Source organism: Ptychodera flava, chromosome 2 (genome assembly GCF_041260155.1).
Source record: "Ptychodera flava strain L36383 chromosome 2, AS_Pfla_20210202, whole genome shotgun sequence".
Classification (NCBI taxonomy): domain Eukaryota; kingdom Metazoa; phylum Hemichordata; class Enteropneusta; family Ptychoderidae; genus Ptychodera; species Ptychodera flava.
In genome coordinates, this window is record NC_091929.1 from 3390663 (window position 1) to 3406454 (window position 15792).

Here is a 15792-nt window from a genome sequence, read left to right on the forward strand (position 1 = left end):
CGGAAAGCCTGAACAATATTCCAGTTGCTAACATAATTTAGATCCAACACTGGTAAATCAACCATAAAAACACAGACCTATAGCCGTTTTATAAATTTAGTTTTCAAAGAGCTACTTATTATTTGTTAATATACCACTCCACATAAATGTCCGACACTCCAGAACTTGCTCATAGTTGCAAACGAAACGCAAGCCATTGACTTTGTAGAATAACCAAAATGCACTATATTGTCGAGAAACAGATTAAACCAATATTTTTCGTCTACCACATGAACACGGTAGCGATTCAAATTGATATATACTTTTAGGTATAATCATGCACTGTGACCTATAAGTAGAGGTCGAAAAGTTTGTTCGTACTGAAGACGAAGAGATTTAATCCTAGTTCATGGTTGTTGAAACCCTTTTTGATAACAATATGAGCAACATTTCAGCTTCAATGGCCCGCCTGTTCTGGAGAAAAGTTTCTCATAGATAAAATAACAATTGAAAAAATCAATTCTTGCTCAGTGAGCAACCAATGTCGTTTGACCGCATGCATTACACAACCTAATGTATTCTACCAACTGGTTATATGGGCAGAGTTTATGATGGGATGATGAGCTGGTTCTGGTAGGAATTCGAATTAATTACGTCATGATCATAGTAGATTTTTCGCTAGTGCCAGTATGGCTAGAAAATTTGCAAACCAGGCGACCAATTACTGTAAGGACTTTCGTAAACTTACAAGTTCTTCCTTCAATGGCTCCTCCATCGCTTCTTGAAGAAACTGCTTTTAAATATTATCTCCTCGGTTTTTTCGGAAATAGCTGTATGATCGCCACTCAAAGTGATCCAGTGATAAACGTTTCGTAAACTTTAAGTAAATGACGATATGAGCAAAAATTAAGCTCAAATTAACTTTTACGAACGATATCATCTTCAAGCTTATTTAAATCTTAAGTTTACGAATTTTGAGCATGTGTCGTCATAATACGAAATTGCACTGCATTAATAACACCCCTAACTTGTACACTTTAGATAGATACATGTGGCGCGACTCTATCTCATTATACGAGGAATAGACGGAAAATATGTTTAATTTCACATACAATGCATTCACTGGTACAACATTCGGATCCCTTGATATGCAAAATTTCTTGTACTTCAACACAACAGTCACATGATGCGAGGCAGGATGATGATGGAGCCGATTATAGTAATAAACGTAAACACCATGAGAGACATCCGATCTACAACTTTTGCTAATGTCTTCCATTCATATCGTATCTGAAGACAACAGAATTAGGCAACGTAAGTTTAATTTCGCTCATAATGAAACATGAATATGGTAAACAAATACTCTATAGTGAAACGTTGTTATATATCACCATTGATATTTTATGGTCAAGATATTCGCAATTAATATCATAAGTTTTCGGCTGATATACAGATACAACATGCAAGGTACACAAAAATGACAGCAGCTTGTCGCCTACGATATTACCGACATCGCAGTTTTACAAGAGTAAATTATCTTAAATATAGTTAAACGCCATTATACCGGTAAATAAGGTAAGGGGAAAACTTATAAAACTGAACTGTTGATGGTCTTGTAAGGTATCACAAAAATTGTCAGTCTGAAACATTCTCCCAAGAGTCTTCTGCAAAACTTCCTTATGTTCAATGGCATCGAATTTCAAGATTCAACATTAGTAACTGAGTGTGTTAAGTTGCCAGGGGTGTTCGTGTTTTCTGTTTCTAGGAGCTCTTTCAATTTTAATGCATCATCGAATCATGATCATTTTGTGTGTTTCTTTGTTTATCTGCTGCAAGTGAAGTTAGGCAACTACCCTGAAACTTGTATTTTTAAACATTTGAATCTTGATGTTTATTTTATATCCCACAACTGATATGTTTGAATGGGTACGCGTAGATATCATGAGCTACGAAATTGCGACACCATACTGAGATTGACAAATCTGAGAATAGACTATATTGCAAGGTTCTCAGATCACGTTAATCAGAAAGGCGAAGTTTAGAACACTTATTTGACTGTTCAGCGTAAATCTATTAATCAACCAGAAAGAAACACCGGTCAATATTAAAATTATTTAGAAACAAACCTGTTCATCAAATGCCTTCTTCGGTGATGATACAACGTCGGATACATTTTTAACATAGAAAATCAGTGTGTCCATCTTCTCAAGTATAGATCCATAGTATTTCTCACGTTGATTTATAGGAAATGAACATCGTTGTTTTTTTCCGATTACCCGAACTCGAAAGCTACATTTATACCCTCTAACGTATCTGCGAGGCATAGAACAATGTACGCCTGTGTTGGTATTTTGTCTATTCGTAGCGACACGCTTTCCGAGCGCAACTGTTGACTCGGTAGTGATTTTGTCAAAACCGCAAATCGGCTGAAATTCTGAATCTGCTGGTGCGATGTTGCTCTTGTCATCATCGCATTTGCTGGTAGAACATCCTCTAACCATGAGTACTTTTGCAAGCAATTCAAGAAATAACGACTTGGCCCACTTCGGAACAGGGGATGAATGCTCGGTACATTTCACATAGACCCGGGTGAATAGAACGGTGAGAGCGATAGAAATGCTTATCAAGACCATAATGAATATCAGGTAAACCGTTAGCAAAGGCATGTGAATTGACGTAACCGGCAGAAGATCAGCCACCAGCAAATTAAATATGTAAATAGTCAACAACAAGGATATGCTTAGGTTTATCTTGTCCGGCGATGTGATAGGAAGACAGAACGCCAGTACTGTGAGAAAGGAAACTAAAATGCAAGGAACTATCAAATTGACGACGTAGAAGAGTGGTTTTCGTTTTATGTTGATTGTAGCTATGATATTTGTGAATGTATCGTCCACTCCAAGGAAAGTTTTTGTGACAGCTTTGACTTGTGACGAAGTGACTTCCCATTGTGTATTTGGGACGTAGTTTTCCTTTACCACTTTATCTATACGGACGTGTAAACGTATCATGGCGTCCGTACTGGCCCAAAGACCGAATTCCAGATGACACGATTGTTTGTCCAGGGGGAAGTAACGAATATTCATCAAACATGGCGTCTCCGGTATCATGGGTGTAACTTTGGTAACGTTACCGTCACTTGCTAAGGTCACTGATAGACCAGTTAAATGCACTCGAGGGTAGTTACCAAACTCGTCATTGGCGCTATAAATAAAAAACAAGGTCAACAATTATTAAAAGTATAAGAAACTAAATTTTTATGAAATACTAAGAATATCCTGTGCAAGGGAATGTACGTTACACTTTCTGCTTTAGTATTTCACGAAGATAATTTTTCCAGCAAATTCCTCGAGAACATCATCTTTTCCAAGATTCATGTAAATGAAGCAAGAAATATTATGACATTTGAAATATCTGTCAACATTACTGTACCAAAAGCACTGTGGAGTTTACACGACTTTTACTATCATGATAAAATAACTTGCAGAATGGTAGCTGAGTAACAACTGGATAGTGTAATTGCGAATCTCCACTTTGTCGTTCATTTCAGATGTAAACGTTTGTGTTGAATACCTAAATTCTCTTGTTGGTCACGCGTTCGATTTACTCTTCACCGAATAACAAGTGTTTGCTCTAAACACTGTAGAATTACTTTGACTTTTAGATCGTTGATGAACTTTAAAGTATTATATTAGCTTGTTTAGATTGTGTACAGTTCAGTTTAAAAGTTATCATCATCATTTTGGGCCATCCACGTAAAACCCGGTTGATAACAATCAGGGAAAGTAGGTGTGTAGATTTATTCATTTTTTTCTCGCTATATAATTATAGCAAAAATGTACTGTTCTTATCGTGTTTTGGTAGCCTGAAAACAACCCTTGCTACATTGATAGCAATACCTGTTCGAAAGGGCAATGTCTGGAACCCAAATTTTTTCCACTGGAACTGAAATGGATTTAAGTCCACCGTAGACCTTCTCGTCCCATGCAAGTCTTGGGTCAATCCATGTCTTAAAACGATATAATAAATATAAGTTAATTGTTGTATATTGCGTTTCTATTTTTCACCAAGTTTATCTGATTCACGAGTCCTCAACATGTAGGAGACCCTTCATGGTGTGAAATAGTGTTCAATACCTGTATGGCAGAGCGATATACGGTAAAAATTGATAACAAGTAGAAAACAGGAATTAGGCATCTCTGCTTTCTGTCAGGCAAAGGTTAGCTACATCTCTTTGTTGCATTAGAGTAAGCCATACTGCTGCTCAGTCTAATGAAACAAAGAGATGTAACCTTTGTCTGAAAGAGAAACTGTTCATCATTAATGCTGAGAAGCCTAACCTACTAAACAATCGATCAGAGCTCATCTTAAATGTCGCCATGAGAACAGATACCTCCTTTCAAGCTATGCCCCTCCTCTAAGAATGGAACCATCCAACGCACTTACGAATGGAACCATCCAACGCACTATGTCGAAACACGCATAACGGAGTCAAGAACACGCAGAACTAGGCGCGGAACAACAGAAGCAAAGCAACGGAAGCATTTGAAGATAAAATAAGTTGAGCCATTCGTCTGATGATCGCTACAGAGGAACATGTAGCATGAAACTCTGAGTAACGCCTAAGTCATGTTTATTCTGCCACCAGAGTCTGTCAAATGTACGGGTAGATGTCAATATTACAATGCTATTGTGAGGATACTAAAAGAATTAAGTCGGTTGAAGCACTATCAGAGTGTACTTCATTGTATTATGCCTATTGCAAAACATGAACTGCGCATATACCTAGCGTCCAGGCAGACAAGATCTAGGTGTTTGCCAGTGCTGAAAGTTGTGGAAAAAGAAAGAGGAAAATACGCACCTGGTACACCCATATACTAGATTTTATAATCTGAGACTTTTCGTTCTGTGTGGATAAAGTTGGCGTAAAGGAATATGATATTAGATATGAAATATCATCGATCTAGAAATACCAATGTCTAGCGCATTGTCTTCACGAAATCCCTTCGCATGTTATCATGTGTAATAGAGTAGGAATGGGTATGAAAACGTTGAAATTCCATCTATGCTAGTGAAAACTACGTTTTACTGAAAATATTTGAACATTCTTTATATCTGTGTAATGTAATGGAAACCGGCTTTACGCTGTATACTATATTTTTGTTACTTATAATGTCTGAAAAATTCTTTTAAAATGGCAGGAGGTCCTTTCACCGTTACGCAATTAGAGATTGGTGATCGTGTGATGTTTTGAAAGCTAGCTAATAGCTTCTTCGATGCAGAGTTGACACCTCTTATATCGTCTTGACATTAAACAAAAATATAAACGTTACCACTTTGTTATAAATAAGTATGTTTACTTAACCTTATAACACTGGCGCTAGCGACGCTAATCCAATGTATTTTAGACGACACGTGAAATTAACAAATAACTTTGTACAATAAATACTGCTACAAAGTTAAAACAATTCCAAATCATTTTTTTAGGTGTAAAATATTTCGATTTTGTGTCTATATTTCTTAGAGTTTATTGCTCAGGAGACTTTGTTCGGATGAAACACATATAACGTGTTTTGTTTTGTTTTCCTTGTTGAGTTTCCTTGCATGTTTACGATATCGGTTCGATGCCATAGTGCCTATTTATGAATGAGTTTGTAATTGTCAAAATAACAAAAATTTCAGACATCGTAGTTTCACAAATCAAGTTATGTGAAGTGTGGAAAAACCTAACAATTGGAGACACAATAAAGCCAAAACGCTCACCACTTCTATTAGCTGCGTTAGGGATATATGGCAGAGTACATTGATAGCATCAGCAGGATTGTGTACTGGCCTGGTGAGAACCGAATAATTCCGGAAAAGGTGACGATGCAAATCACCTTCAGTCGGAACTGCCGCGTCTATAAGAAAACAAGTAATTGATTATCGTATTTTATTTTATTTTTAAATGAAGACATAAATACGAAACATAAAAATCGACGATTTATTATCACAACGTTCTTGATTGTCCCGACAAATTACAGGGAGTTAACATAGGTGTGTGCTCATCTGTCAGTGGAATTAATGCAATTGACTTATTTATAATTTAATTGCTATTTAGTATTAATATAACAAGCATTCGAAGGTCATCAGCCTTTGGTAAAACACCCTGATCTTACCTAGCATGTAATGAAACGACAAAAACACTCACTGAATTAATGTAGTATTGTATATTGTTCTCGGATGACAAGTAAATCGATATTTTACTGGCGTTTTAAAAGTCGGGAATAGTTGCGATGTTTGGTTACACAAAATGTGAAAACCTGAAGCTTAGGGAGCGTTCAGTTCTTATGGCCGGGGGTGGGCCGGCAAATTCTTCCTGCGCATCAGTCAAACTAAGTGAACCCCCCCTACCCATTGTACCAAAAAATTGATGACCCCCCTTTCAAGATGACAAAAATTTCATGACCCCCCCCCCCCACATTGCTTGAGTAAATTAGCTGCACACACAAACACCTCAGGGGTATGGAGCGATAGAATCCACAAAAAAAGAGCTTAGATTTTTTCAAATTACCTTCCTTTAATACAAACTCAAAAGGTGTTAATGCTCAGATTTCCTATTCTGGCTTGCTATAATTTTGAAATTACCCCTAAAAGGTGTTGGACAGAAATTACTGGTGGATCGCAATATTTTTGCGCAAGCGTGTGTGTACATATTTTGATATTTGGATTTAATTGAGAATCAGCTGTTGATAATGTTGATTCACTATACATGATATACATATATTTTCTCATACATGTATGAGGATACGGATAGTTTTCAATCGGATTCGAACCCACAACATACGGCATCAGTCGCCTAGCTGAGAGGCCTGAGACAGAACCAGTCGGCTAAATCTCCACTCCCAAAAAAGAGTGGTTCAATAATCTATGTAATACTGTCTCAATGCAAAAATATATCTATGCATTTATAGATATTTGATAATTTACATAAATTTACTTAAATGAAATAGGGTTGTTACAACTGACATGTGGACAAAAAGTTTGACCTTAGAATTTCACCAAAAATGTTCATCCACTATACATAGGAGCCAATGATAAAATTGTGAATATTTTTTTTTCAATGAAAAACTTGGTATACTTGTGCATATACAGACAATAATTGTACTTGATTAGAATATGATGGTTAAAGGTGCATATTATGTGTACAAGAAATCTGATTATGGAATTTCACTGAAAATGTTCATCCAGTATACATGGGAGTCTATGAGGAAAGTATGAATAATTGTTTTCTAATACAAAAATAGGTAAACCAATGTATTTATGTACTCTCGATTATTGATATCAATGTACTTGATTAGATTAGGGTGGTAACAAATGGATGTGTTCGCCAGAAATTGGATTTTGGAATTATACCTAAATGTAGATTCACTGTACATGGGAGTCTGTGAGGAAAATATGAATAATTTTTTCCAATACAAAACTGTCAAAATCTGTGTATTTATTGACATTTGATAATTCATTTTAAAGTACTTAGCCTAGGATGGTTAAAGGTTGATATGCGTGCAAGAAATTAGATTTTGGAATTTTTTTACAATGCTAAACTAAATTAATTTGTGCTTTTATAGGTGTTTGATAATTGATACAAATGTACTTGATTCAAATAGGGTATTTAAAGATCAGATATGGACAACAATTATGATATTGAAATTTCACCTAAAAGTATTATATAACTTTTAATGGTACTAGTAACTGTTAAATAATTTCCCTGACAAAAATTGCTATATCTCTAATATGTAAGTAATAGGAATTGTTCATTGCCCTCAGTGCAGTGAGCTTGATTTACAATAAGACAAGCGTCAGAGTTGTCAAGTCAAGATGTTCATGTGACAGATAATTATACTTTTGTTCAGATTTACAGGTGAATAACTTCAGAGAATGAAATCATGCAACGAATCATTTTTATCTTCAAGAATATTTCTGAACACTGAAACTGCTGTTTGATGGGACAGATACTTATGAAAATTAAGTGACCCCCCTCTGAGCTGTTTGAAAAATACATGACCCCCCCCCCCCCCTTTGCAGTTTTCAAATTAGAGGTGACCCCCTGGATTTTGCCGGCCCACCCCCGGCCATAATAACTGAACGCTCCCTTAGGCGTGTCTATTACCACAATTAAAAATGTCTAATATAGTTTGACATTTACTTTGTTATGGATTTCTGCATTTTACTACAATGTATCTACCATGCATTTGTGCTGACACAAATAATACACTCACGTACTCGTTTATAATGCAGTATGGATCGTATGAATTACATTAAAAGCTTGTTCCATGTATAAGTATTATATACTCCCCGAATAAAATTTAGACAATAGTGAAGCGGAGGTCCAATTTTGCTGAAGAAATAAATATGGATTGTTTGAACACCTATACCGTGCAAACTGTTATTTGGCAGTATTTCATGTCCTCGTAAAATATGAGCTAAGCATTTTGTGGGATTTACAAGAAATAACAATATCTCAATTAAGGTTACATGTGTCTCGATTGTAAAAGACTTAATTTTCTTGTTCAAAATTGTCTTTGAGAATCTGTCTACCGTTTTTTATTCTTCTCCATGGAGTTAACACTGGGTGGCGGCCATTTTGGATTTCAGATATCGATAAATCTTTGGTAATTTGTTTCTCTAGTACCAAAATTTGCACAGTGACTCGAAAATTTTATTCGTGATTATGAAAGAATATAATTGGAAGATTCCTTGAGCAAAATGTGAGCAAAAGTTTGTCTTTCAATGTCGAGGCGCATACTACCTTAATTGCTAAATTAACAACAAAGCCACGGTGACGTCGCTGATCCGTCAGTGAGTTGTTCGAAAGATCCACACTCTCTTTACTGAATGGTTAACTACACAGTGTGAGAAATTCAAATCATGTCATATTTTTAAAAAGTATGTCGTGAAACGGTTTTCGATAACCTCCTATCTTAGAGATCGAATATATCAGTACATATTAAATGGTGTACGAGGAAACGAACATAATGAATTTAAAATGCTGGGAATGTCAAACATTAACGACGCGTTATGTATATAATAGATCAATTGTTACAGGTAAAAGAAATACAACTGACCTGACATATTGAAGATTAAAAGAGAATATATCGTGATCCAAAGCATGTTCTCTTATATACGGTACAGGCTGGGTGACCGAAAACGTTTTTACACCATCCCTCCTGTGTTTTCCGTCGGCGATGTACAAACAGGCGTGCTTGGCAGTGATCGCTACCATGCTTCGGTCGCTGTTGTTTTAATCCTCGCCAGTAGCGTAAACTACCGGGTCATATCTTATGCAAATTAGCAGAAAATATCCATATGTCGATGCTGTAGTGAGAACACTTGTGGAAGCTCGGCTTGTAATTATAGTTGTGGAAATAAAAGTCTGTCTGTTCGTCTGTTTTTGTCAGGATGTCTGTCTGTCTGCACGCTTGCATGCATATATATATATATATATATATATATATATATATATATATATATATATATATATATATATATATATATATATATAACACAACATCACTACTCCGTATATGCATGGTTTGACAAAATGGCATAAGATCCACAATCCTGATACCAGCCTCCATCGTAAACCCCCAGTTAGGGCTATTATCTCTCAAATCAATAGCCCTACACAAAGAGCATCCATATGGCTTCATCACAAACTGATGGATATAGTACCACAGTATTGCAGGGAATTAGTTAAAGAGTCCACTGACTTCTTACATCAACTTCATCAAGCAAATTCCTCACAGATTTCAACGTTACCGGCGGACTCTCTTCTGTTCGGTTTGGATGTAATCAGTTTATATCCCAATATCCCGATTGATGAGGGCCTGGAAGCACTTAAACATGCATTCGAAACATGCACCAAATTCAACGCTACCAATACTGATGACATCATTGAGTTAGCCAATATTGTCTTACGTAACAATGGTTTCGAGTTTTGTGGAGAACATTATATTCAAATCCATGGGACAGCCATGGGTACGCCTTTCGCTCCTATGTACGCCAACATTTTTATGAGCTGGTTCTGGAGAAAAACCGAAAATTACAATGACCAACCCGATCTGCTCAAAAGATTTATTGATGATCTTCACGGTATATGGACACTAGGCGAAGACAAATTGCTCCGATATCACAAATACCTTAACAGTATACACCATCTATCAAGTTCACTTTGGAGTATGGTAAAACCAAGCAACATTTCCTCGACATCTCTACAAGCATAGTGAACGGGAAAGTGGAGACTGATCTCTACACCAAACCTACTGACAGTGGAAGATATTTGTCTCCCTCTTCACACCATCCAAGACACATCTTCAACAGCATTGTATACAGTGGAGTTATCCGATTGCGCAGAATATGTTCACTCGATATGTGGTTTGATCAACGGGCCAGTGAATTCAAGGACAGACTGATCAAATCTGGTTACCAGGCCAACAAAATACAAACCATTATAGATGAAGTTCGTACGAAACCAAGATCATCCTTTCTCCGTTACAATAAAAAGTAATCCATGGATAGAGTGGTTTGGGTCAACGACTTCAATCCTATGCGACCAGACGTCAGACAACTAGCCAAAAGACACCATAAAATCCTGCAGCTCTCTGAAAGAATGTCTATGGTTCCCCTACACCTCCCCTCATTTCGGACAGAGTTTGTGCCAATCTTGGCCAGTTGATTGTAAGACACAGATTACAACAACAACAACAACAACAACAACAACAACAACAACAACAGAATAAACGGAGCTCACGGCCATGTAATGATACTAGATGCAGAGTAATGTGTTCACAGATGGTCACCACGGACAGCATAACAAGTCATAGCAACGGTAAAACTTTCAAAATAAAGGGACAGTACAACTGTAATACTGAAAATGCCATTTATTGTGTATTTTGTGATATATGCTTATGTCAGTATGTTGGCCAAACTAAGAACAAAATAAGGTACAGAATGGCCGGTCACAGAAGCATGATAAAATGTAAAAACAATGATCTCGATAATCCAGCACTATTTGTAAGTCAGCATTTTAACCTTCCCAACCATTCAGTAAAGAATATGAAAGTCATTATCTTGGAAACGGTTCATAACAGTGATCACAATGGTAAAAATTCTAGGGACATTGTTGAAACAAAGTGGATATTTTTACTTAACACCATGTATCCAAAGGGACTCAATAGAGAGTCACCCATTCCTGCTATAGTGTAACTTTTTATTCAATCATTGACTTTCGGGTATTTTTCACCCTCCCTGTCAGTTTGACTACATACGGGTGATACCTTTATTTTTATCACATTTTTTATCACATTTGTTTTTCAACACATTTACATCTTTTAAGTATTGACATTGAATTTTACCCTGTATTTTTACCACTTTTTTATTTTGATGGTGATCATTATTATTTAAGACTTTTACATCTTTTTTAGAATATTGACATTGAATTTTACCCTGTACTTTTACTAGTTTTTTATTTTGATGGTGAAATTTTCACTTCAGTAGAGTTCTATTTTCTCCTGGCTTAAATATTTCAGTACCGGTTGGTTTTCCTACAGCTGTCTCTCCACTTTCTAAGACATTGTTGGTTCATTTGTATTGTACACCGTATTGCACATTTCTTACGTCTGCATGTGATGTACATCGCATTCAATATATGCAAATCAGCTTGTAGGTGTCAATCACCCAATGCATTTCAACCTCTGCTCTGGTTGGTTCAGTGTCATTTCCATCTTGACAGTCAACAAGTGAGTACAGTCTTGCGTTGTTCCACAACTCTTTGTGTAATATAGATCCTCGTGTTGAGTCCGAGGTCCAGTTACCACTAAAAGTACTTTTTTTAGAGTTTCGCTTTTCAAGTTCGTTTCAATGTTTTAGCTTCCTGTATTTTCTTTCACATGCTTTATAGTCTGTTATCCGTTTATTTCAGTTTTTAACCCTGATGAAGTGGGATTAAGCCCACGAAACGTCGGACAATAAAATTTAGTTTGTAGTGAAGAACACTGTGTCCTAGAGTTGGTGCTGCTTGACCTATCCTGTCATATATATATATATATATATATATATATATATATATATATATATATATATATATATATATATATATATATATATATATATATATATATATATGTGTGTGTGTGTGTGTGTGTGTGTGTGTGTGTGTGTGTGTGTATGTATGTATGTATGCATGTATATATGTATGTCAGATAATTTTTTTATAAACTGTCGTAAACTTATATAAAAGCGAATGTTACAAAATAAATCTTTCAAGGGGCAATACATTCACTAAAGCTTAGATTTTGATTGAATGATTTCACAACTGGAATCAAATACAGCTGCGTTCAAACGTGTTACGGAGATGTTCATCTCACACAAAGGTTAATGAACCTAGCTGTCATGGATACAGGTAAGATCATTATTAATTTATGACGATCTCAATTGCAGGAGTCGATATCAATACAAACCATATCTGAGACGAATGAACAAAGGCGCCAATAAAGTTTTATGAGAATGTTTATGACGTGTTAGCGGAAACAAGAAAATATTTTAATTATATTAAGAATAATGATGGTAGGAATACTTAATGAAGGAATATGAGAATTTCAGGTGATTGGTTTGCGACATGTCACGGTGACGTTTAAACGTTGTTCGTAACATGTAAATCTAAGATCAAGAGGTGTACCTTGAATCTTTACTGACGCCGACATTATGTGAGCTGCTTATTCGTACAAGAAATAGACAAAAGTTTTAATTTATATGGCTTCAATGGTCAGCCCAGTATTTTCTAATTACGATACCAACTAAGAGAGAATATTTCTATTTTTATGAAAAAAATAGCGACTAAACGCTTTCGCTAATAAGCTACATATTTTTTCAAAGTCATTATAGGTCGCACTCAAATCCCTTCACTTTGGTTGTCTCCTCTCGGGTGCGTGAGTAGCCAATGAAATTTATTTAATTGTTTATTTTTTTTATTTTATTTATTTATTTATTTATATATTTATTTATTTATTCATTTATTTATTTATTTATTTGACGGGTCAACAGGCCTAAAGGCCCAATAACAGACTCCGAGAAAATAAATACAAACGAACAAACAAGCAAACAGTACAATATCAACAAACATAATAAAAAACTAAAAAAATACAATTAGCACAGAATGAAAACAGAGAAAGGACCATAAGAATAAAAATATCTGGACACAAACGTCTTAAAAGCATTACTAGATAAAAACATATCCATGGAAATGCCATACTATAGTGTAATAGACCTTGGGATAAAAATGTATAGGATTCAACCTGCAACGTGGCACTTGAAATAAAGACGGGGCTCTGAGGCGCCTTTAGTTAGTGGTGCATAATATGGCAATTGATATAAAAGATAAGGACAAGAAAATCTCCCTGATACTATTCCGTTTAAAAAAGTCAGATTTAAAACCTTCCGCCGAAGAGAGAGGGGAGATTAAAATGCATACAGGACTGTTATAGTGCCCAATTAACTTCAAACATAAATATTTCAGAAAGCTTTTTTGAAATTTCTCAACATGGTCACTCAAATATTGGCAGTTTGGAGACCAGACCACAAAGCAGTACTCTAATCTGCTTCTTACTAAAGATACATACAAGGATGTCAGAGCTCTCGGAGAAGAAAATGTATTACAGGGTCTCTTTCTCAAACCGAGCAATTTTAGGTATTGTCTGAGCATTTACCATAAATAATAACACTTTGATATCTGTCTGTAAGATAAGAATTAAAAAGTTTACGAATTGGCAACACAGACCGAATGAACTGAGCTTATGACAAAGCAGCTTGTGGTTGACACTCTCAAAGGCCTTAGCAAAGTCAATATAAATGCTGTCGACTTGCTTCTTGGAGTCAAGAGACTTAGACAGAAAATCAAAATATGAAACTAAATTAGTTGCAGTTGAACGTCCCTTAACAAAACCATGTTGAAATTCAGTTACATAGCTTTCAACAAAAGGGTACACATTATTGTAAATAATACGTTCAAAAACTTTCCAAATTAGTGACAAAAGTGAAATTGGGCAATTATTATTGACCTGATGTTTATTACCTGAACACAGGTATAACATTGGAAGAAAAATTCCCGAGTTGATACTCATCTGGAAAAAGATGGAAAGGGGGACAGATAGTTCTTTGCAACAGTTTTTAAGACAATACCTGAAATATTGTCAGAGCCACTAGCTTTACGTGGATCAATTTCTTTACGTATTGCTTCAACAGTATAAACTTTAACTGAAATATGTGACAGTGAACTGCTGTTAACATCAGTTATAGTAGGTAAGTCCAGAATTTCTGAGTCAGAAACAGAGAATTAAAATAATTGTTAAAAACATCTGCAAGATCTTGAGACACCTAGATATGATGAAACTGATTATTGTTTACCCAATTATTAAAAAATAGAAATAAATAATGGATCCATCATAGAGATATCATACAGGACGTGCAATGGTGAGAAAGCTCTGTTCGATTCTTCCAACATTAAGATAAATGTATAAAAAACTTATACAGTGTCGTCAATTGACAAATAATGACAGTTTTATGTGGCTGTTTGAAATCGAATTAAAATGTATGAGGGATTTCATATCAGTTGACCTACATCTCGATAATCGTCTACATTAGTTAAAATGCTCATCTAAAAAATTAGAATATAGACTATTCACGGGGCATGTCAGAAGTTGAGCAAATACTATGAGATTATTCACAGATATAACTGATTTCTGATTCTTGAAACAGTTATGACAACCTGCAGCCACGTTGTTACTCGTAATTATAGCGAAGGCTAGGGTCCAATCATCAAAAACATAATCACAATCATTTGATGGGAGATTATTCTCACCGATTCCCCGTGTTCTCCTTGCCTGCGATTGGGATGGCATGTAATTATCATACTATGGCTGTATTGTCATTCTCCAATTGTTTTAGGGGTACTGATATGAACCCGTATTTTAACATGTGAAAATGCGAATTGTGTTTTCACTGTAACTGGAACTATTTACAGGTACGCGTATCCGTTGCCTTCGAATTAGGTATTATGAAACAGCTGAGCGAATAACACTTACGACACTCCGAAACGTCGTTCATAATTGTGGTCATAATTTTGTTGTTTGCATTCAGTTCATGGCCATTGCACTTAGGTACGAGTACAGATTTACCAAACAAACGAACGAACGCATTGAAAATGTGTACGAATTGCAACAGACACGTTTCGTTATTCACATTTCCCCTGTACTGTCTATGGTCCCTCTCACACGGTGTTTTTATGTCGTCTACGCTGCTGAAGATTATTGTTCCGGTCGACAGTGCATTATGACAGAACCGCTATACGACAAGTTTCCTGTTGATGAATTTAACTATACATTAGTCATTTGTATGCAATTTTGCTATTTTTACACCTACTTACACTGTTATTACGGCCTTCTGCAACCAACTGCCTTACCCCTTCCCTAAAAAAGCTTCGCACGACAAATTACAAGCAAAGTATAGTTTCCTCAGGAAACAGAGAGGATTTAATGTCAGCAAGAATATTTTAGTAACTGTGTATCGTTCGCTTGTTGAGAGCATCGTAATGTTTAATATTGCATCCTGTTACGGAAACCTCTCAATTAAGGACAAAATGAGATTAACACAAGCCGTCAATCTGGCAGGAAAGATTGTTGGTATAAAACAACGGCAACTTTCAGTAATATATTACCAATCTTTAAGGAGGAAAGCCATTCAGATCAATCAGGATCAAACACATCCACTCAGCAGAGAATT

The 15792-nt window shown here is 35.8% G+C and overlaps 1 protein-coding gene and 1 long non-coding RNA gene across 2 annotated transcripts; one reads left to right on the forward strand and one right to left on the reverse strand.

Moving 5' to 3' along the window:
* Positions 1-408: 408 nt before the first annotated feature.
* LOC139146736 (acetylcholine receptor non-alpha chain-like) lies at positions 409-5875 on the reverse strand. The gene is made up of 5 exons (XM_070717779.1): positions 5743-5875; positions 4841-4885; positions 3879-3988; positions 2106-3183; positions 409-1269 (listed from the first exon to the last, which is right to left on the reverse strand). The coding sequence occupies exons 4-5, from the start codon at positions 3087-3089 to the stop codon at positions 1159-1161; spliced, it is 1095 nt and encodes a 364-aa protein (XP_070573880.1). The 5' UTR covers positions 3090-3183; positions 3879-3988; positions 4841-4885; positions 5743-5875; the 3' UTR covers positions 409-1158.
* Positions 5876-10554: 4679 nt separating this feature from the next.
* Positions 10555-12009, forward strand: LOC139151581 (uncharacterized). Its single transcript, XR_011556462.1, has 2 exons — positions 10555-11756; positions 11939-12009. It is a non-coding gene; the product is annotated as an uncharacterized lncRNA (long non-coding RNA).
* The last annotated feature ends 3783 nt before the right edge of the window (positions 12010-15792 follow it).